At 41.2% G+C, this 23,583-nt stretch overlaps 1 protein-coding gene across 1 annotated transcript in view; it reads left to right on the top strand.

Moving 5' to 3' along the window:
* Positions 1-3,209: 3,209 nt before the first annotated feature.
* b3gat2 (beta-1,3-glucuronyltransferase 2 (glucuronosyltransferase S)) overlaps positions 3,210-23,583 on the top strand; it is a 53,658-nt gene continuing 33,284 nt past the window's right edge. Inside the window, exon 1 of the mRNA XM_062401483.1 lies at positions 3,210-4,186. Coding sequence (XP_062257467.1) covers positions 3,653-4,186 — 534 coding nt within the window. The 5' untranslated portion in view covers positions 3,210-3,652. The remainder of the gene's footprint in view (positions 4,187-23,583) is intronic.

Genomic DNA, 23,583 nt, shown 5'->3' with positions numbered 1-23,583 from the left:
ACAGGAGAGTGGGAACCCAGTATGACATGAGAGCAAAATGTGACAGCAGGATTTAAAGGAGCAGTACATGTGATTTCTATTGCACCAGTGAAATGGCAGGAATTTATGACTCAGATTTGTTGATCGATACCAATCACTTCACACTCTCAACCTGCTCCATCCAGACATTTTTTTACTTTTTCTAAGTAACCCATTTGATTACAATTCCGGTCATAAATCTAGATAATCCAGGATTTACATTTGCCTTTCTTAGATCAATCTGTTTTTAAAAGTTCTGTGTATATGCATAAAAAAAAGCCTCATTCTTCTGTGGAAGTTACTAATAATATCGAAAGCAATGTCAGTACGAATTATGTAATTTAAACTGACATTATCCTTGATACTTGATTTCCAAATTGCTGATGAACAGATGGAAGAACATGCAATTAAGGCTGATGAAGCATGACCATTTATTATTAGAATCCTGCCTTTAAACCATTTGCTATCATCACATCAGTGTCTTAAAAGTGATTTATCATTGAATAAGCCCATTACTTGGTTTTCACCCAAATCACTGAGCATGAGATTGATTAAGCCTCCAAAAGCCGTTTTGTTTGAGTGCTAGAAAGTTTAGCTTCTTTCTCTCATTTCCCCCACATTAGCATTCCGGCTGCCGCCTTATCCAAACAATCAAATGTGCTTTCAACCTGTGAAATGATGAGCTTGTTTTCCTGCATTAGTTCTGTGAGAACCAACTCTATTAGCTCGGATCAGACAGATCTCTTGATCCGTATTGCGTCCATAATTAACCATCATTGATTATCTTCTCGGCTCAAGTGGAGAACACCGGTAAGCCAGGAAGTTCCTCTGCCTATCTGTTTCAAAGACCCTTAAATGGATGTGCGAGACCAGTGACCTCAGTTTGATCAAATTCTCTTCAGATGAACTCCATCTGAGAAGTCAACTGTGGTTAGATGTGACCTTGATCTGTCAGTCTGATAATGACACAGGAGAGAGGAGAGGCTATATCATCAGCAGCACTGATTGGTTTGTCTTTCAAGACAGACATTGTGTCAGATTAGACCATCATAGGGTCATAAATTCTTGCTATATGGTTTGGGCCAACAGACACACAGCAGAGGACAAATAGTTGGCCCTGACCAGGAGGCCATCTTTTGTGACAATATATGGTGTGTCTCACTATGGGACTTCTATGCAGATTAATGTATAGTCAGCTAATTGGAACAAGACTAGCACACTAATCCTACTCGGCATACCGTCCCTGCGCCAGTTTCGATGTTATTGCCGATGGAAAAATCCTGTAATATGTTTATTTTACATTTCATATTATTACTTTTCATTAAATTAGTTTTTGCTGTGATGTGCTGCTCTGCTCCTATTACATATCCTGCTCAACTCACAGATTTGTGTCATGCTGGTCAAAAATACAACAAAAACTATAACATTGGAAACATCAGGGATGTTTGCTAAAATAGACTGTTTTATAAAACGGTCTGTGAAAGTGCTGGCAATTATAAACGTGTCTGTCTTTATACTCATGATAACCGTTTGATAAGTATAAGCAGAATAGTCAGAGAGAGATAGGCTAAAATGTTCTGCCTTCTATCATCTCTCCGCAATTTTCCTTCCTGTCAACTCCAAAAGCACAATGCATGATGGTATATATTGCTCAGTTAGTGACCATCGGTTGTTCACTGCTTTTCGCGGTGCACCGTGGTATTAAATAAGTGCACTATACAGGGTTTTAAAAAATCCACAAAAAATTCAGACAGCATTAAAAATGGGCAAATTTACAATATAGTGGACTATGTAGTGATTATTGAGAGATTTCGGACACAGCCATTAACAGTTTAGAGAGGATCCGAAAGGACTGCTCCACCTCACAGCAGCAACAAAATCATTTCGGCATCTTTACAGTTGTGCACAGAGGAGCACCCTCTGCTACTCTGTGTCAAGGCCTCGAAACATGTGCAAGTTGTCAAGTGAGACAAGAGATGGCAAAACAATAAAGACACGCTTGTGTTTTTGTCGAGCAGTTGGGTGCCGTCACAGTAGTTTTCCACTGGGACACACCACACAGGAAATATAATGAATCAACTTCTGTGCCCAATTCCCATTTTTATCCTCAGTGCCCTTCATCCACTGCAGCTGGGTTTTATTGGGCTTAATTTAGTCTGATCCTGGGATTATACATTTTCTCAAATTCCTGTGGAAACATTCCCAGTTTTACATTTTAGACCCTTTGCACTGATTTTGGTGTTCACCAAGATGTTGATCCTGGTGAACTCTGTAATTCAATTATATTTTGATTGAAAAGTGCCAAATCACAACATATATTATCCAAAGGCACTTTATATAATGAGGAAGACACGGGTCAAAATCGTGCAGAAACCCAACTGTTCCCAGAACGAGCAAGCGATAGCAACTGTGCAGAGAAAAAAATCCCTCCCTTTAATTGCTTGTTCTCACCGAAAGACTCCTCAAAACCCATCTCAGCAAACTATTATAAGATGCTAATAAGTGTAAAGATATTTAATTTCACACATGTTCACCTCAAAACTGAAGAGGCCTCTTGGATAACAAGATAACAAGTGAAACATCTTCAGGAAACACAAGCAGGTCCAGGTGCCTGATGTAGACATGTACAACCCCTGAAGACACCATGACCCATGACTCTGCACAGATGCCACAAATCATCCCATTTAGGAGACTGAAGCCTTGAATACATTTCCATTTTTTCTTTCCAAAACAAATTTTTGGACCAAAAAGGTTGGTTAAAATATTGAAATTTAGTTTTCTATCAACTGATTGATTTAGTGAATGGATTTATTTACAGACTAATCAACTGGCAAGCCTTTAACATTTCTTGCCAGTTAATTTTCTTAAAAGTAAGTACCTCTCAAACTGGGACCCGAATGAAGTCACCCTGAGTAGCCCAAAACAAATTTGTATTTAACATCTTGTTGTTGACAAACCCATGTGAGGCACAAGCTCTCTCCATCTCTGTGCTGGTGTTACTATGCCTCTCGATCAACTGGGTTTATTATTGGTGGACACTGATGCGCACGACATAGCAAGATCTCTCTCTCTCTCTCTCTCTCACGCACACACACACTCCCCAGGTTCTCTCCCCCTATCCACTCTCTCCTCCTCCGCTCTGCACCTGCTCCTCCCCTCCTCCTTTATTATCCTCGGAGTCAGAGCAGCGCTCCGTCCTCCTCGCCAAGTGATGCTCCTCGGCGGGGCGGCGCACATCGGCGGGTTGTCACCGCTCGCTGCACGGAGGGCAGCTCCGGCTTGTTCTGTCTCCTCGGGAAACACTCAGGAGCTAAATGACGAGCGAACATGGGGATTTAAGTGAGGTTCTGTGAGAGTGAGCCGGAGTACGAGTGAGCTCAGGTCCCATCCGAGAGAAGAGAGGGAGGAGGAGGAGGAGGACTAGGGGGGAACGGTCCCGTAGGGACGGGGACGCAGCAGAAGGTTCTGTGCTCCACAGAGTTTGTGATGGACTCCGGGTTCTGCTCCATGTTGTTTGTTTGTGCAGAATAACATCGGCGGGTTTTAAGGACGAGGTTGTTGGAGTTGGTGGCTCGTTGGGATCTGTTTGTGATGGAGTGAGTGAGAGAGGGCGCACGAGAACTTCAGCCTCGCCATGAAATCAGTGCTCTTCAGCCGCTTCTTCATCCTTCTGCCCTGGGTCCTCATTGTCATCATCATGATCGATATCGACAGTAAAAGGACGATCCGGGCTCCGGCGGCCGCTCGGACCGGCAGGGCGCAGCGGGCGGCCCGGACCGGCGCGCCAGGGGTCGGTGTCACCCCCAATCAGACCGCGCTGCCGGTCATCTACGCCATCACTCCGACTTACACCCGTCCGGTGCAGAAAGCGGAGCTGACCCGGCTGGCACACGCCTTCCGCCAGGTGCCCCGGTTCCACTGGGTCGTGGTGGAGGACTCCACGACGTGCACGGAGCTGGTGGCGCGCTTCCTGGCCCGGTGCGGCGTGCCGTTCACGCACCTGCATGTGTTCACTCCCCGCAGGTTCAAGCGCGCCGGGATGCCACGCGCAACCGAACAGAGGAATGCGGCTCTCGCGTGGCTCCGGCAGCACCGGAGCCGGCGGGACCCCGGGGTGGTGTTCTTCGCGGATGATGACAACACGTACAGCCTGGAGCTGTTTGACGAGGTAACCGGACATGAGTTGTGTTACTTGTGTTATTACTGTACAGGAAGCATCATAGCAAGGTGTCATTCAGCCTGAACTGCGGCACACAACATGTATCACTGTGATCTTACACTTTTAACATCTAAATGCCTGTTTATAAAATAGATGATATTGTTTTAGGCTATTTCTATAAACCATGAGATGGAAACAAACTGCTGCGGGATTTATACTGACGCCAGGTAGATTTGTAGGCTACTTAATCTTGACTTTCGTTTTGTGAAAAAACAACAGAAGGATCATCTTTATTCAAGTTCAAGTAATAACGTTCCATGAAAAGTACATTTATTAATTTTGCGTTTATCCTTTATTTGACTGCTTGTGTGAATTAACTGAAATATCATCACTTAAATGTAACCAATACATGTGACCTCTAAAGGCAGAATCAGACAAAAGCAATTAGTTCAACACTGGGGTTCTGCTCCTCCAGGTTTATAATTTGATCCCAGCTTTCATTCCAACAGCATGATCATATGTCAATAATCAATTACATTTTATTTGTAAAGCCCAAATCCATGTATTTGTCCCGTATAGGACTTAACAAGGTACAACCTCGTCTGCCCTTTAGACTGAGGAAAACTGCCAAAAAAAACTTTCATCAGGGGGAAGAAGCCTCAGAGAGAAAGATACCCTTCTCCCAGGAAGGACAGAAGTTCAATAGATATTATGTGTAACAGAGCATATCAACAAAATATCAATATTTATAACTTTAACGAGGAAAGACAGTGTGTAAATTAAAATATTGTATAGATGTTTAAAGAAAGTATGTGACGGAGATGTGTGTGAAATGTTAAAGTGAAAAGCACCAATCAACATTGTGAAACAGTAACTGAAATTATGTTCATGTAGAAACGTAGATAATTAAGTCTTCGGCTCCAACATGTAAAAATTGATGAACCCCAACAACGTCCCCACAAACCTGCATTATTGAGGATTTGTCCCTGAAGTTTAGATGCAGAGAACTAACAGTGTTTATGGTGTTTAATTGTTTGGTCACCTTTAATCACAGCATCAGCAATAGGAGGTTAACCGGCTGTGTTTTCACTCTGCTCCCACCGCTATGCTGCACAGGAACTGTTAGGCATCCCCCACATGGGATCTTTTTACAAGGAACTCAAACATTTAAATTCACCAGCTTCTTCCTTGTCTGCTGATGGGATCCCACTGGAGCCCCGCTCAACACCCCCGGGAGGCTCGAGGTCTTGTTTGAGAGCTGCTTGTTTCACCGGAAAGGCCGATATCAAACCAGCCTTTTCCAGTAAAGTGTGTCTGGTAAAAACCACAAAGACACTTTGTGTGTAGGGAGAATGCCTGCTGGGGAGTAGAGGGGGGGTTAAAACGAGCGTTAGACGAAATATGAACAGGAAGAGGACGGAGAACTGACTGACACATGAAGAGGGGATAGGGATGGAAGGCGGCCGTGTCAGCGCCGGTGCATCTTACCAGCATCGCTGTCCAATTTTCAGCCGATCCACTCGCCAGCACAGAATTAATAAGCAGGATTGTGTGTGTGTGTGTGTGTGTGTGTGTGTGTGTGTGTGTGTGTGTAGTCGTGTGAGATTGATTGTCAGTGGTGGATAGCTGTGCCGGTTTAACAGATTTACTTTATTTATATTCTTCTATTATTTCACATTTTACTGGTTTAAATTCTCACACTGACCTCGATATAAATTCTCTTGCATGTACACTAATACTAGACGCTGAAAGACTTCTGACGTGTAATTACTGACAAAAACATATCAAGCGTCGTATCGATCTGTCCTCTGAATCTGAGTTAATAGGCTGGATGATGTGCCCGGGTTGAATCTCTATATTGGAAAACTGATACATGTGTAAGTCTGAGCGTTTGTTTATGTCCCTTCATTGCTATATCTTTTCATGTCACCATTAGCGATCGTTTGTCATTTATACTGAAGCTGCACTGCCATCCCTGCATGTGCTCCAGACATCCAGCTAATGAAGAGCGTCATGTCTGTAGTAGCGGCAGCGGCAGCAGCAACACAACAATCCTCTCACTCTTACAATTGCACAAACACTCTGAGAGAATGCTCCCCTGATTGCAGATGGCTGCCTCTGATTGCTGCCATTCAGATATAGCTGGGCCAAAATCAGGTTGCACAACATATTTATACAGATCAGCTGAGAACCCGGCACTGAATAATATTGCAGTACTCTTAAAGGGTGACTGATTCAGTGATGGATGAAAGGACTGGTGATCTTTAATGGGGGTGTTTGATGATGAGCACATGCGAAAATGAAATACCTAAGCGTTTTAAATTGCCCTTTGTAGAATATAAATTGTATGCTTGCATTGAAACATGCAGATTTGTGAAGGCTGTGTCCTTCCACTTTTTGAAAGCAGTTTCCACTTACATCTAAAATCTGTTCTGCAAACTATGATATAAACCATATAGTAATCAGGTTTGGTGTTCTTATCGCCTCTGTCAGGGAGGTTATGTTTTTACCCGTTTACGTTTGTGTGTAGGTTGGTTTACTTTTGAGATTAAGCGAAAACTGCTGCACATATTTTCCCAAAACTTGGTGGAGGGGTGGGATATGGTGCGACTCCGGCACAAGCGTCAGATCCAGGATTTGAGAATAAAACAATATGACTTTATACTACTGCTAGAGGAGAAGTCCTGGTCACCAGGAGCGACATATACAGTTTTTTTAAGGACTTTAACTAATAAGGAACTTATCGGAAGGTGGGGGGGTGCATTGGTCACATTTTTTCAAAGTAATAGCCCACTTTTGCTTTATTTTCCAGGACTACCAACCCTACCTTTTAAATTGTCAGCTGATCACCAAATATTTTTGCACTGTGATATTTCATTCGACAAACCCACTGATCAATTAAGGACATTTCAACTGTAAATAATTGAACGCCAAAATGACCTGAGTTCAAACCGCTCTGGGTTGGGTTGATGCTCACAGGGAACAAGTTCCTAAATAAAACATAATACTCTGTACGAGAAGCACAGAAATCCGTGGCGCTTAGTTGAGATTCCAGTTTCAACAGAATCCGAAATGACTAAGTGTCTCTCCTGTCAATCAAAAGGCAGCAAAGTCACTTTTTCACATTGTTTTGGCCTCAAGGAATCCACCCTTAATTAGAATTAGACTTCAGATTGTCCTCCCCGTCATCCCTGACGGCAACACTTGGATAAAGAATATACTTGACTCACTGAGGTGCGCGCAGTGTGCAGAAGCCGAGTCTCCTCTGACACAGAGTGTGAGTGTTCGATTCCGGCAGCTCGGTGCAAAGAGCATCTGTTTGATTTGTTAATAGCACACTGTCTTCTCTCTGTCCTCCTGCCTATTTCATTACCCAGCTGCTCTGTGCAGGTAATGGCCTGTCATAGAGAGATAATAGGCTGTCATACAGCCGTAATAACCTGCAGCAACCGTCTGCAGGCTTTAGACTGATCGCAGTGGCTGCACTTATAGTGGGTGGCAGCTTTAAATTAGAAACCTTTATATCATTTCTGGAAGAAAAATTATTGAGGGAACGTTCAAGCAGCAGAAATATTATTTTACCTCGGCCCCTTGTGATCATATTTCTTGACGTAATTGTGATGTAGGATAAGATAGGTCTGGATTTTCAGAAGCCCTGTATGTAAATACAGTGCTGCCATACGCAGAGCAAGAATGATGGGCCTCCACAACACTGGCCATGATGCAATAACTTGTCAAAAACAACCTACTGTCTATTTTATTTCCCTTGCACGCTCCAGTTATAAGTTCAATGAACATGGACAGCTTATGGTGAAATGGAGGGCTTTGGTCCATCATTATAAATACAGTAAATATTCTGTATTTTACACAGAATCATCCTGAATCATTTGAATGTTATCATGGGCATTAAACTTTAGAATAGAGCAGCAGCAGAAAACAAGCTGATCAGTCAGATCTGCAGGTCACTCAGAGCAACCAGCCAACAGAAAGTAGTCCCTCCATGAGCCAGACCAGGTATGTCTGGTTTCTCCTGGTCTGTGCGTGGGCTGGTTCCTGAAGAAAAAAACTTTAACTCTACACTGCAGCTCAGCGAGTACACAGTGTTCATTTAATAACTATATAAATACTACATAAATATAGTTTATCTTAGTATGACTGTGATTCTTAACTCAGCAGGGTTGAAGTAATTGTAGGAGATATGTACTGCACACCTACATTTCTTGAAAGCTGGTGTTTGCTGTACAATTAGGTTACTTCTTTAGATGTGTATTTAAACACAAGTGCAGGTGGGACTCGTGAAACGTAACTTCTGAGGGGTTATATTAGGGCTGGGCAATAAAAATATTACAACTATCCTCACAAGGTAATTTTTTTCATCAATGTAACAAAAGTTTGATATATATTGATAGATTGCTTACACATTGTGCAAGCACAGGGAGGAGCTATAACACATAATTGCTTTTAATGTTCTTGGCTACCTCAGACCCAAGTTTACAGCTTTTTTTCAAAATAAAAACTGTAATTCAGCTCTGTTTAAAACATTACAGCAACGAAACAATCTTACTTTTACTTTGAAAAGAAAGTGATGTTTTAATGTTGATGGATATCAGCACCTCTGTGTGTCTGTGTGACTGTGTGTCAGTCTGATATGGTGAAAGAAAAATAACGAAATTATCAAAAAGATCCAGTTGCGATTTTGATTGAACACTCCTGTAGTTTATCTGAGGAAGAAGAGGGAAACAGACAGACAGAAAACAGAGACTGAAGGCACACTGCCTCCCCCCCACACACACCGACTGCTACAGAGCACTGTCACTTGTTTATTAACATTTTATTAATATTGAATGTGTCTCGTGACCAAATCTCACCAGACTCTGCCCTGCACTTCCCTGGGCCTTTAAGAATACACAATCCTCATACAGACAGACAGATGTGGAATTAGGCAGTTGTAAGCTCAGAAAAAAAAGGAATTATTCATTCAATATTTCGTGTTTCAATATTTTATTATTTCATTAGCTGCTGTGGAGCAGAGAGTGAAACACTTCTGACCTGCTGTTGCCCAATTAACAAATGCCGAACTCCAGCTGGAACCAAATGAGCCCCGTTTCTGTGACTCCGGGTTGTTGATTACACGAGAGGAGCTGCCCGGGCAGTTTTGCTCCAAAAGTGGGCTGCAAACTACCACAGAGTAATGAGCAAAATGTGTTACAACCATTCAACCCCCTCTGCTTCCTCCCCTTATGAAAAAAACATTGGTACGTAGCAAATGTTTAACAAGCTTCCCTGCGTTCTTCTCTTTCGCTGGCAGCGGAGTCAGAGCGAGAAATCAGGTGGAAAGGCATTTAGCATGAATACACGAGTAAAGAGGAGCGTTCTCCTTTTCCACACGTTTGTCAGATCTCTGTCTGCCGGTGGTTCATTATGCAGATGACAAGATATGGCTGAGTAACCTCCGAGCAGTCAATAGTGAAACCCCCCCATGCACACTGCCATGATTGGGGCTGAACACACACGAATTCCATTTGGCTCCTAAGGGTGATTCTGCAGTTTTGCCCTCAAGAGTCATTGTGCTCACATGGGAGCTCCCTCACTCAAGGCTACCTGCTAATGTAATCTGAATGGAACGTTTTCTTTTATCATCTTTAAATTTATTAAATAAGTTTCGTTCATAAAAATAAAAAAATATTCCTATAAAAATTAGGGCTTCCTTATAGAAGGTTTTCCAGCGATGTGTGGAATGAGTTTTCAGCACAGTGGAGGGTTTTCTCTGGTTGAGGGGAAATCAAGGTTGAACAGATAGATTGCACTCTCATTAACAAAAGGTAGAGAGAACTTTCTTAAATTAAAACGATCTCTGAAAAAACAGCACACTTCAGAAAAAGGGAGATTTCGTAATAGAACAAGCTGAGTTCAATAAAATGGCAAAGTGAGTTTAAAAAATGGTTATAAATTGTTTAATTTGTCTAATAGTATATTTACGTATTCCATATTGTGTTATTTGACCTTTCACACTACAGGTTCAGTTGTGACCTCTTGTCTTTGCCAGAGCTGTCCACATGTAAAGGTTCTTTCTGTGCAATGAGGGGATATAACTAACATCATCTCAGCAATTACTTTGGTGAGGAATTTTTTTTTTTACCTTCAAAGCTTTTAAAATTAGATGAAATTTGTCATAAACCTGTAAAAAAATCCCTTTTTATCGATGCGTAAAGGACTGACCTAAGATTGTTCACTAATGAGTCCATTACTGGGACCCTCACACCGTCAGTTAGGGCTCTGTTTCACAGGAAAGGAACTCATTCAGATTAAGTTACATAAGAAGCAATCAGTAAAATTAAGCAGCGCTCCCCCCGGTCTTCATTCCTGAAAAGCTGACTATGGGGATTGAGGGGTTTTCAGCTGACGGCAGCATGGCAGAACTGTTTGATTCAGCTGCAGCAGGCTGTCAGCCAGGCGGGAGTTTCGTCAGACCCCTTCTTGAATAATTGAACTCCCCCGGCCTTGTAAGGCTCCGCAGCAGTCACAGCGACTATTTTAGGGAGCAGGTACTGTGGCTAATGCTCCGTGCTGAGGTGTGACTGAGGCCCACCTCTCTCGAATGGTGCCAAAGTGGGTCTAGTGTTCATCTATTAGTTCTGATGTGGCGAGATGGCCCCTCAGATTGATTAGTAGTGTGTGATATTCTCTGCTGTGCTGAATGTGAGAAAGATCTTTTAAAACATTTGAATCACACGTCTCAGAAATTTTCGGGGATTTGTGTCGAAATTAATTTCTTGAGGGTATGTGTGTGAAATGAATTAGACTTTCTGATTATGCTTTGGTTGTGTGAATATGTTACACAGCCAGTTTGCTGGTATTGGGCAATTGGATAAGAAATGTACAGTATATGCTTTTTAATTGGAAATGGTCCAAAGACATACACATGCAAACATTAAGGGTATATATTTGATCAAGTGTCCTAGCAGCGGACTCCGTGCCTGCAGAGAATTGTGGGGCGATGGGGAGGTGGCAGAGACAGGAACTGGTGGGATAAAGGAACCAGAGCGAAATAAGCAATTCAATTTCCCTCAAACCCTGTGAGCAATTATCATAATTACATAGAGTAGTGGGAGAAGCAGGGGTGGGGGATGGGTGGGCTGGTGCTGGGGTGAGTTGTAATGTCAGCCAAGTTAAGCAGAAAGGAGATGAACTTTGCTGAGAGAAAGTGTCTGCTGGGGTCAGCGGCAGGAAAAGGATGGAGGAGAGGGGCAGGTGACGGAGAGGTTGAAAGCCGCCTGAATGTGAAGGAGGTGTTACGTGCCAGCTCTCTGCTTATTCCTCTGCTTTTTCGTTTTCCCTGAACTGGCAGCTTGACTACGAACCTTCCCTCTGCTCTCTGCTCCCTTTCTTCCCACTTGTGTGTCACAATGACAGAGACACATTGATGTTAAACTGAAGCTGATTTTCACTGAAGCGGTTTCATTAAAATAGAATGGTCACATTCTGGCTCCATTGCTTGTGAAGGGCTGCAAGGCCAGAACGGGTCTCCTACACCTTGACACTCTGAATATCTCAGAAATGTTCAAACACCTGAAAATGTACTCTCTTCCGTTGAGTTTGGCTGACACCTTTTTTTTCAGAACATATAGCTGTGGTTTCTGTATTTGGATGATAATCAAGAATGTAGTAGTGAATAGTACAGGCTGGTAATGTCCTCTTCATTGTTGAAGATTTGTCTTGACTGTTTCAGTATGGTGGTTACTGACTATTATCCATGACTTCATGTGGTGTGCAAGACTAAAAGATGCTTTAAAATACATAATTATGGTTTAACATTTTGTCGAAAGTATTTATTTCCAACAGTGAGATGACAGGAACTACATCAGTCTCATGGGTTTGTTTTAATTAGGAGCTGGAGCAGTGTTTCCTGGTTTGACTAAGTCTTCACTTGTATAATGATTAAGACTTGGGTGATTGCAATGGGACATTACATACATGACACAGCAAACAATTATCTTCTGATGGTTTGAATTCGCAACGCTTGGATCACAATGAAACAAGGCATTTGGCACTGAGTCATCCTTAATACACTATACTTAAACAAGTAGAAGCTCCTCCTTTCACAGAGGCAGAACGTTCATCCAATCAATCAATCTCCATGTGGACTTGTTAGAAGTTACAACACATTTGAGACTCAAGAAGAAACCTGTTTCTCAGACCCCTGTCTTCTGCTGGATTGACCCCTGCTGTGAAAACCATTTGTTTCAGCTGAGGACAAAGGAATCTCCAGAGAAAACACATTTGAGCAGAGCACGTCACATCTCAGTATTACAAAGTCTAAACCACACAGAAACAAATCTTGTTAATTGGTTAGAAACCAACAATCTTATCGAAATCAGCTATGGTAGATACAATAGAATAGACTCATGCTCAAAAGATACTTAATGTCAAAATGTTTAGTTACTCTATGTTTTTTATCTAAGTCAAAAACTGAGAAAATGTATATGAGTTTCAGAATTAATATAATATATATAATTCATATATTTACCATATTGTACAGTAATTTGAGCTCCGTGTTTGTCAATGCAGAGCCCCTCCCAAATATGATATAATTTAGACACATCAGAGAAGAGTCAGTCATTACACATGTCAGTAATGTGTCAGGAAATCCTAGAGTGGATCTGCTGTTGTTGATCCAGTCACCTCAACCTTTAGTTTGCTGGTATTTGTTGTTGTTCGGAGGGAATAAACTGCTCAGAGTGTAGTCGACAGTAGCTGCTCACAAACTCTGTGATCTGCAGCCTGCATTACAGAAACCTGCTGAACCCACACATGTGCTGTGAACTGCAGGATATAGAACTACAGGCTCATTAGGTACAAGTAGCAAAAACTAATTTACTCTAATGCAACAGCCTGAGTCCTGCCTTCATTGAGGTTATAATGTTCAGTTTGAAACTGTTCAAACTGTTTTAAAGAGGTGTTGATTCAACACTGTGGTCGTGCTGGAGTTTGCAGTTTGTGGTGCTGCTGAGTTGTACTGGGTTGTAGTGAGATGGGGTTTCTAACATTTGGCATGCACTCGCTGATACAAAGATAAATAGGACATCATATTAGAAACATCCGTTTTTATAAACCAGGAAATAATCATTCCGGGAGCTTTCATGTTTCTCTGGCTTCATGCTTTGTGTGTGTTCTGAACACAGACTTGAGAGTTAATACTGTTATTCTCGTCTCTGTATTTGTAAGAAAGGACATAAATACTTCCCCAAAAACCTTCATTGCCAATTTCTGACCTACACTAACAAAAACAGCTGCATTTTTACCATAAACATTGATTTGTGCACTGAATCAGTTATAGACAGCTAGTTCACCTGCTGGAAAGAAACACTGTGACTTTGCAGACAATCTCTCTCTCTCTCTCTCTCCCTCTCTTTCTCTCTCTCTCTCTCTTTCTTTCTCACACACACACACACACCTCTTCACCTCTTTAATATTATTTTGGTCTCACATAAACCCATAAAGCATTCATCGTGCACACATATCATGCACCATTGAATCACAGTTTCATAGCCCATCCCCGGCCTCTCTAATTTGATTCATTCATTTTCTCCCAGCTCATTTCTTCCCTCCCTTTCTCCGATTGCCTCTGCCATGCATATTAATAACACACACACAGATAAAAATACACTTGATTAAAATCACATCCGACCCAGCCACCCGAGCACTCGTCCCAGTGCACAAACAACACAATGACGGCTCTTTCTCCAGGGCAGGAGGCAGGAAACGAGAACATCCATAATGGATTTCATAAACTTCATCATTAAGAGTCTTTGTGTGTACACACAATCCACTTCTCACCTATGTGTTTGCAGGGGAGGGAGACAGAGTTGATTACCGAACTGAGGTGCCCACAGACAGTGTCCTGGCTGCAAGTCAAATGAAATGTGATTCATCTCAGCACTGTCTTTCTCACCCCCAGCTTTTCTTTTGTTTACTTGTAAATAGCAAACGTTTACTGACCGAGCTGAAACTATGTTTCACGTGTGGCGTCTACCCTCTGATGAACATATCCATATTAATAATGAGGAAGCTGGAGGGCCCAGAGAAGACATGCAAACTCCCTGCGTTTAGTATTCCTGCAGAGCTTCAGCTCCTCTCCTCGCACTAATGCTACTTCAGTGCACATGTGAAACATCTGATCTCCAATTTTTTTCTTCTGTGCTTGTGTCTTTTTTGAGCAACATGTCTGTCAAATTCCCTAACCAATAGAATGACAGGTGTAGTGTTGACAAGTGAAATTGTCCTTCCCTTGTTGTGTGTGTGTGAGCATTACCGTATATCTTTGAGAGTCCCGCATGGGCTAGTACTGTAACCATATTCATATCCCACCTTCCACAGCTTACTCCAGCTTTGAGGTGTACAAAGAGAAACCATGACACCTTCATGGAGCAGGAGTCCAGCAGATCTAGGACATGCAGTGGCATGATCAAGGATGTCAAATTTTACATACGCTGTTGCTAGAATCTATAAAACAAGGTTGTCGCCCCCCCTGCACAGCACCAACAGTAGAAGTATCCAAAACGTTGATGGGGAATTTCATTTTTTCTCACTACACCTGATTTTCTAGCATGAGACAAGGGAGAAGAGCTGAAGCTGGAGCGCGTACAATCTAAGCCCAAGCAGGGGATATTATATTTGGGTGTGAGTGCAGCGTTTTCAGTGAGAACTAAATCTGAATGTGAAATCTTGAAATCCTGAAAGACCAAGCTCAAAGAAAGAGAGGAAAAAAGCCCAAACAAGGAAATTCAACTGAACATGTTATGCTGTTATTGATTTATAATTTTTTATCTGAACTAACATTGTTAACATAATTAATTCAGTTGTTTGTCACATTTCAGAGCAGCGGTGTGGGATGTTGTTATCACTGGTCTGACTGACAGGTGCTGGAGCTTTCTACAGCAGTTGTGATGTTTGACTGACGCGGTGTCGCAGCTGTGGGTTGGTTCCATATGTATGAGTGTTACTTGTGCTGTCAACGTTGTTGTGTGTTCCATGCCGAGTATTTTTGGATTGTCAATCATGTAGTAGCTCATAGGCTACGCCCTTTTGATGCACCCTTACATAATTTTTTCCATCTGTAATTACATAATCTGACCTAATACCAATCCCTGATTACATTGCCCATAATCTCATTTGTTGAGGCCCATTTAAAAGCTGTTTTTTAATCCGCACTACTTTACACCGCAAAGTGTTAGTTACTGCTACATTTGTGTTAATTTACTGCTTTTGCACTAGCAGTGAACCTTTTAGAGCAGCTTTGTGGGAGGGGGTTGGTATTTACATGTTGCTCATCAGTCGTGTGTGTGCGACAGAGGGAGAGAGAGAGAGAGAGAGAGAGAGAGAGAGAGAGAGAGAGAGAGAGAGAGAGAGAGAGAGAGAGAGAGAGAGAGAGAGAGAGAGAGAGAGAGAGAGAGAGAGAGAGAATTCGGAAGTGCTTTTATTTTGAAACAGTACAGGAATTGTTGCAAACATTTATATTTGTGAATAATTCGGCAGATAAACATTGAACCTGTGATGAAAGATAATTTTCTCTGTCTATTCTGCTGTGAACCGCTAGCAGACATGAAAAAAAAACACAGAGACTGTCAATCACCAGAAGAGCAGCTCTGTCAGTTTTAATCTGTTAACATTTCCGTGGGAATAAAAAGCAAGCCATTCAGCAGCCAGTGTGGCCCAGGCGTAACGTTTGGAAACAAAATGTAGTAAAATAGACATTTATACATTTTAAACAGATTGTTACTATTTAGACCTGAAGCACAAATGCCTGCTTCTGACGTGCAAGGCAGCATGATATGTTTCACTTGTCAGAAAACTGGTCACAAATCCATTTACATTTGACTTTTGTCTGCAATGTGAATGGATACAATCTGTAATCATTCCCAGGTACAATGACTCTGCATTAGCTAGATGCTGATGTTGCACCTTTTCTGATATTGCATTTGCATTTAAACCAGGGGTCTCAAACTCAAATTACCTGGGGGCCACTGGAGGCAGTATCTGGGTGAGGCTGGGCCGCATCAAGTATTCCACAAAAAAAAAATCATTAAAATTCATCCACACATATCAGGTGTAAATAATAATGTAAAACAGCCCAGACTGTAAAATGTAGATATTAGCTCAATGACGTGTTATAAACTGCTGCAGTTTAGAATAATCCGTCTGCGTAAAGAAGCTCCCAAAACCTCACAGCGCAGCGTGTGCGTAGAGGAGCCGTGGTGTCCCTTGAATTTGCCTTCAATTTAACAAATTGTGTGTGTGTGTGTGTGTGTGTTCCGTTCGTTTTCTCCGCTGGACACAGTAGTCGCCTTTGCTCAAGATGCCACTTTATTAATCACTGATACAAAGACTGATACCGTCACTGCAGTAGAGCCTAAATAAGTCCCACTGCATAGTAAGTGGCATATGTGTGCTGTCTTAAGAGTCGTTTTATGTGCCTTCCGGGACCTGTGCTCGTCGTACCTGCGCTGTCATATGTACTTAGCGTTCCAGCACCTTGTGATTTACAAATGAAGCACTGGATACATCATGACCTGCGCGAAAGAGGAAAACTATAAATTTCACCCTCCTGCTCTCCGCACAGCCAACAAATTTTGGCATAAAAGAGGTATTAGAGAAAACTCAATTTGAGCTCAATTTATATAAAACAATGGGATTAACTGTTAATAATAATACAAAATAATAATAGTAATAATTGTATCTGTATAGAACTTATCTAAACAAGGTAACAAAGCGCTTACAAACAGTGTGCTCATGTAAAATGTTATTGATCCCCTACAAGGTAATTATTTATTTTGCATTAAATTCCAATAAACTATGAGTAAAATGTGAAGGTGCTTCAAAGGCGACAAAAAACATGTGTAGACCAACAGAATTAATTTTACACCCCAAGGAGATGTGTTCTCCTCGGGTGTTGCAGCAGCTTGAAAAATCTCAACTTGAAAAATCTCTCCACAAAATCCCAGTGTGTGCTCTCACAGCAACAGTTACTATTTTCCTTCTCTGTGGGGAAGCTGTTTGTTCATGATGACAAACCCGATCATAAGGGTGAGCTCTGTGGTTTGTGGTTTTCTGGCGGAGTTGTTTGTGTTCTCACATATAGACTGTAGGACGAACAGACAATACCAGGCTGCGATCAGGTGCAGCTGCCAGCTCATATTGCTGTTATTCCAGAAAGGACGTTTCTGTAAATAATAATCACAAATATTCAAAAAACATATATATATATATTTTCAGAATAACATTCATTCTTTGTTTGTTTATGTATATTCTTGCCTATAGAGCCATTTATTTCTATAACTTTATCATTTCGTTGTTATCTACTCTGAAAAATAGCCTATAATAATTTAAAAGAGCTGTACACTGCTCATAAAAGGGTTGTGCGCTCTCACATGCACAAACACCCACACAAACACTTTATGTGCAGAGGATTACATTCGTGGTTGTATTGATTTTTTTTCTTCTTAGAATCCAAAGTCTGAGTCTCTGCTGTTCAGATGCTGTAAAACTAAGTGGGACCTCAACACGGTAAACTTTGTTTTCTCAGATAAAAGCTCAATATTTCCAACAATAAGAGGTGAAAGTGGGAATAACCCCTTTGAAACAGCAGGAAGTGTTTGAAGTGAGTTTTTTTGGCAGTAAAAAGCAGGAGATGATTGTAAAATCAATGAATAAAAGATAGAGCGAGCTCCTGGTTTATTTCCGAACTGGCAGTGAGGAGAGTCTGGGCCACAGCCAGGAGCAGAGAGACCAAACCACTGGTTAGCATTTAGCTGATAAAGGATTGCATCCACAGCTACGCTTCCAACTGCCAAGTCAGGAGAGGACCGAGCTTATTCACAAGTTCCATCCCAGAGCAGCTGGATTCTGGAAGAGACTTAAATAAATCAGAGCCTCCCTCTAAGAAATCTGATTTAAGATATTTCATCTCAGTGAGAGTTGTTGCAGAGTACCTGCTCTTTCTCTCTCATCTTCATCTCCATCACCTTCCCTGTTTCGCTCCAGCTCCTCATCTCATGTCGTATCGCCTCCTTTCCCAGAGCTGAGCTTTGATTGATGCATTCTTTTCACTTTCCTCTGTGTCAGTGAACAAAGTAAAATGGGGTCAATTGATATTTATATGTGACGGGTACAAGCCCACACTCCGATAATCTTTCAGTGAAAATTAAAATATACACTGGTTCCTCAATTCATTTTATCCCTTTACACAAATTGAATAGACATAAAAGTTTAGTATTATACATAATAGTAATATTAATAACTTTATCTGTATAGCGCTTATCTAAACGAGGTTACAAAGATCTTGTAGTAATGACAAGATCATTCACTCCATCCACACATACATGAGAGAGTTGGGCGTCTCAGCACAACATCTATGTAGAAGCAAAGAAGACTTACTTATTTCCTGACTTTTATTACCTACAAATTGGGAAATATTACTATGTTGATAACCTCAGCATTGGTTTTCCACTGGAAATAGCTCTGTTCAGTCATTTGCCTCTCATGTTGTGTTTCAGGCATAACAAGCCAAAGATGTCATTCTGCACCAATCATAAAATATATAACCACGTCTCTTTATACAGGCTCCTAGTAGGTTTTAGACTTGAATTTAAGATCTTACTGATTTCAACAGAAGATCTTGTTTATTTGAAGGCTCCTCATGGCCTCTCTCTCTAAGATGTATTTTACTTTTTAGTATGCTTTGCACTTTAGTACCTTAAGCTCCTCGGACAAAGGGACTTTCATCTGCTCCAGATCCTCCGGCTGAAAAGGGTTTACTGTTTGGGCCCTGCGGCTCTGGAACAATCTGCCTGAGGAAATCAGGTTGGCCACTCAGTAATCTCTTTTAAGTTCCTTCTCCTTAATACGTACTTTTATCAGAGAACATTTCCTGATCTTACTTGGATTGAAATGTTGATTTTCTTTGAACTGTCTGTTGAACTAATGTCTAGAAAATCTGATGATTTTATGACTCACCTGTTTTGTTTTGCTGCGTGTGAAGCCACTTTAACTTGGATTTATTAAATTATTATTATCCTTATTAGTCTGTGTTTAAGTGTTCTTCCCCCCGTGGAGAAAAGATCATCAGCAGCTAAGAATTTTTTGCAACATAATAAAAAATACAGATCAACAAAATAACAGTACTTACAACACTGATTAGAAGAAACAGCTGGTAACATTATAGAAAAGTGTGTCGCTGGTTAATGTATGGGTGCATAAGAAAATGTCCGATTGAGATATAAGTGTAGCAATGACGTGCTGCTGCCTCCACTTTTACCAGACCTCATTTAGAAAAATCTGCTTTTAGAGTGGTCTCATTGACAAATGTTAAAAACTCAATAAAACAACATTTAAACTTCTCTGAAGTTTCAATCCAGTACCTGGCTTTAAACAAGCCTTCATTCTGTCTATTATTCTCTTTTTGTCTGTTCCTGTCACATTATTTTATATTTTTTCATTCTACCTGCTCTATACCAGCATGCACTGCACTGTGTGCTCACCCTGCCTCAACTGTATACATAAAGGTATAACTACAAGCTTGTCCTGCGAACTTTACCTGTGCCAGCAGTAGCCTGCAGATGGTGGCATGAAAATGTGCAGGCAGGCGCTAGCTAGCAGAATAATGCACCATCTGTTGAACCACTGGCACCCACAGCTTTGTTTGGCTCCCAGTTAAAATGTTGACATTGAGTTGTTGATGATAATAAAAATATAGACAACATCTGCAGTCAGCGACTTCCCCACATGACGTTAACACAGCACCTCTCTGACTTTAACTGTACAGAAAGCACAAAAGTACCTTTTATCATCCTTTAATATCATGTTGTTAGAGTTGTGCTCAATGAAACTGATGGTGAACACCTCCTGATCACAAGCGAAGGCGCTACCAGCTACGGGCAAATTTAACATCTAATTTTAATGTGATTTTTATTCATCCATTTGATTCTAGAATGCATCGACCTGGATGCCTCTGAGAGTCATTTAAGAACCTGCATAGAGGACAGACAGACTCAAATTATACACACATAACTACATAGCCTGGAAACAGTCCAGTTATAATGGATGAATGAAAGCTGCTATAAAGACAGCAAGAGTGAAAGTAGTAAAAAGAGAAAGCTGTTGATGGACCCTGCTTCTGCCAGGCCACAGTGTTTATCTCGCTCATTTAATGCAATTTGGAAATGCACAACGGACATTTGTCTGAGGCAGACGTCATTTTAACAAGGCTGTAGAATGAATTATTGACATCTTACTGCTTCCATCAGATATTAACACAAACCCTGCATCTGATGGGTTGGGTGCAGAACTCGCTGAGCTGTCACTGGTCTTTGCCTCTAAATTTTCAACAAGGGAAACAGCCAGAAAAAGCGAAGATACATTAAACAACTACAACAATCCAGTGCACTCATCAAATGTTTATGTAACCAATCAATTAAATTACAGAGTAATGTTAAGGGTTTCCCTTAGTCTAGAAAAATAATAACACTTCACTTCCCCTAAATTGTTTGCGTCTTTCAGCTCATTGTTTTGAAGATTCTGATCAGATTCTGACCAGCTGCACTTGTTCAGCACCAAACACTTAAAGACACAGATCACATGTTCACTAGCTGGTTATCAGTGAAGCACTACGCTGCTGAAGACCAACAATTCCCTCAGGACCTTGGGGAGACCAAAACAGAAATGATAATAAAAGTGTATATATATTTTTCAAGTCACTAGAATAAAAAGACAATGGGGAAGTTATTCACACACTGTTTCCCTTAACAATCAATTAAAACAGAACTTATTTAACAGCAGCGGTATAGTAGAGAGCACTCACCATCTTGCATTTCTCTTCCTCTCTATGCACAACATCTCAACTAGTGGACGTTCTATAAGAGTGCCGCCCAGTGGTAAGGGGACATGCATTTAAATGACAATCAAAGTTAAGGTTTTGTTTCTTTAAAGGCAGAACCTTTAAGATTCAACATGTAATGACTGTGATAACCAACATTTAATGACAATCTCAATGACATTTGTCATTTACTACATCATTTTTTGGTTTATCTTACCTTTTGTGGATTCTAACAATAATCTACAATATAGATTCATTAGATTCATGTCGCCATCTTTAGTGTTTATAGAGTTTTTAGAGATTAAACAATACTTCCATCTGCGAGACATGACATTTCCAAAGGATATAAATAAGAAACTGCTTTTTCTGCTGAAAAAATGAAAATGCACTCTGACAGTGCCTCAAAATGACTGTAAAAACTTTGCAGTGAACTCTGACATGTTAAAGACAACAAAGACGGATATCATATAGTTTGAGGTTATTTTGTTTCTAACAGCAGACTAAACAGAACAAAAATATACCAAAGCCAGAATCAAATATTCAAAGTGATAAAGATTAGGCCCCCTGTAAGTCCAGCCAGCCCTTCTCTGAAAACGTTAGCAAATGGATTCTGTTTCCAATCTGACTCTCTCTAATAATGTGTCAAAGTGTACTGAGCTTTGAGGCGGAGCAAGTCGAACCTGGGGATCATTAGCAGTCAAACTAGGAATTAATCGCTAAGCCAAAATAACGATCGTACACCGGGAACGAACTGGGAACGACCAACACGCACAGTGAGCCTCTCTTTCTTCCTCTTTCTCTGCTTCTCTTTTCCTCTGTCTTTTTAACAAACCAAAGGCTTTGAAAAATGACCTGAGAGAGAAAGGTGTTGCACAAACTCAAGGGGGCACAGTATTTACGGGGAACGGGCTTAAATGCTCCAGGCGTTGTTCAGGGACTCGGGGAGGAGAGATGTATTCGGGTGCAGAGCAAAAGGAAGAGAAATGAAAGGGTAGAAGAGGAGAAGATGCTCCTTGTTCTACTTGAGGTTGCTATAAGGCCAGATGCTAAATGTTAATTATATCTGCCTTCCTTCATTCTGTTCAGTGTGGCTCCACGTCATGCTATTTAATGGAAGAGGAATAAGTTATTACATCTGACAGTTTGATGCAAATAAATGTCACTTTCTTGTTCTCTAACCGTTGTTAGACTACATGGATTCAAAGAACAGGATTCCCAGCTCATGAAACATTTTACATTTCCGAAAACAGTTTAATCTGCTTCCATTCAACATAAATGTAGTTTGAAGTCAAACAGCCAAGTCAGGAGAAAAGGCAAACCAGAGATCCACAATATCTGTCTCAGTGACTCATTGTCTCTTCATTTGATCTTTTAGGGGTCCAGACCTTTCATTGCAGGACTGCTTAGACTTCCTGTCACTGGAGATGGATCTTTTTCTCTATTTTTGAGTTCACTGTCATGTTACAGAGTGAATCTATAATGGTAGATTTGACGTCCATTTGTGTGATTGCTTTCCACTATCACAAGATCCACAACAACACACCCATAGATGCTCAGCTTTTTTGCATTTGCACTAGTTGTAAGATAGGGCTCCACATTGGCATATTATTTATGTAATAAATTTGTAAGTGATCTTTCTAGGGTGTTCTGAAATTTTTTAACAACCAGTGGTTTAAGAATAAACTGAACATACCTGTCAAAGGACCATGACACAAGCCATTATGTCTTCAATAAAATCACTGCGTTACCTAAAGTCAACGGTTCCCTTGGGGCGGCTGTGGCTGAGGGGTAGGTTGGTCTTCTCCAACCTAAAGGTCGATCCCCGGTATTCCCCTTCTGCATGCCAAGTGTCTTTGGCCAAGATGCTGAACCCCAAATTGCTCATAGTACAACAAAGTGCTGCTAATAGATGCACTGTATGAATGTGTATGTGAATGGGTGAACGTAAAACTGTACTTTAAAGTGCTTTGAGTGGTCATCAAGACGAGAAATGTTGCACAATACTAACCATATGTACCAGAGGGTCTCGTACCCAAGTCACTGGCAGTTTGCAGTGTGTTAATTTCTGCAGTCAAATCTCCTGCTACTGTTATTGAGTTCTGGCATTTCGCTGAGGGCTCATATAATTGAATCAAGCTGTCAATGACAGATCTCCCAATCACTAATACATCAACTGTAACCTTTCCTAAACCGTATTGGACATACACACCTCTCACTGGGCTGTCATTGGTATTCCTAACATCTGCCAAGCTGGAAAAACACATCAGAATATGTGCCGAAATAATTTACTGGTGAATATATAAAACGTACATTTTCTGTGGTAGTTTTACTCTCCTGCCACACATGTCATGTCCTCAGCTCCAACACTTTCTTCACGGTTGCTAGGAAGTTATTTGCAACAGAACTGTAAATCCTTGTCTTGGGCCGTGAATACGATTGGTTTCCCTCTTGCTTTCAAAGCTAGAAGTCAGCGTGACGTCTGGGCGCGGTAATGCAGCGCTGCTTACTGATTTGGTTTTGTTCTGTTGTTTTTGTC

This window comes from Platichthys flesus, chromosome 12 (assembly GCF_949316205.1).
Source record: "Platichthys flesus chromosome 12, fPlaFle2.1, whole genome shotgun sequence".
NCBI lineage: Eukaryota > Metazoa > Chordata > Actinopteri > Pleuronectiformes > Pleuronectidae > Platichthys > Platichthys flesus.
The sequence above is the reverse complement of the archived record's forward strand: the minus strand, read 5'-3'. Positions and strand labels throughout refer to the sequence as shown.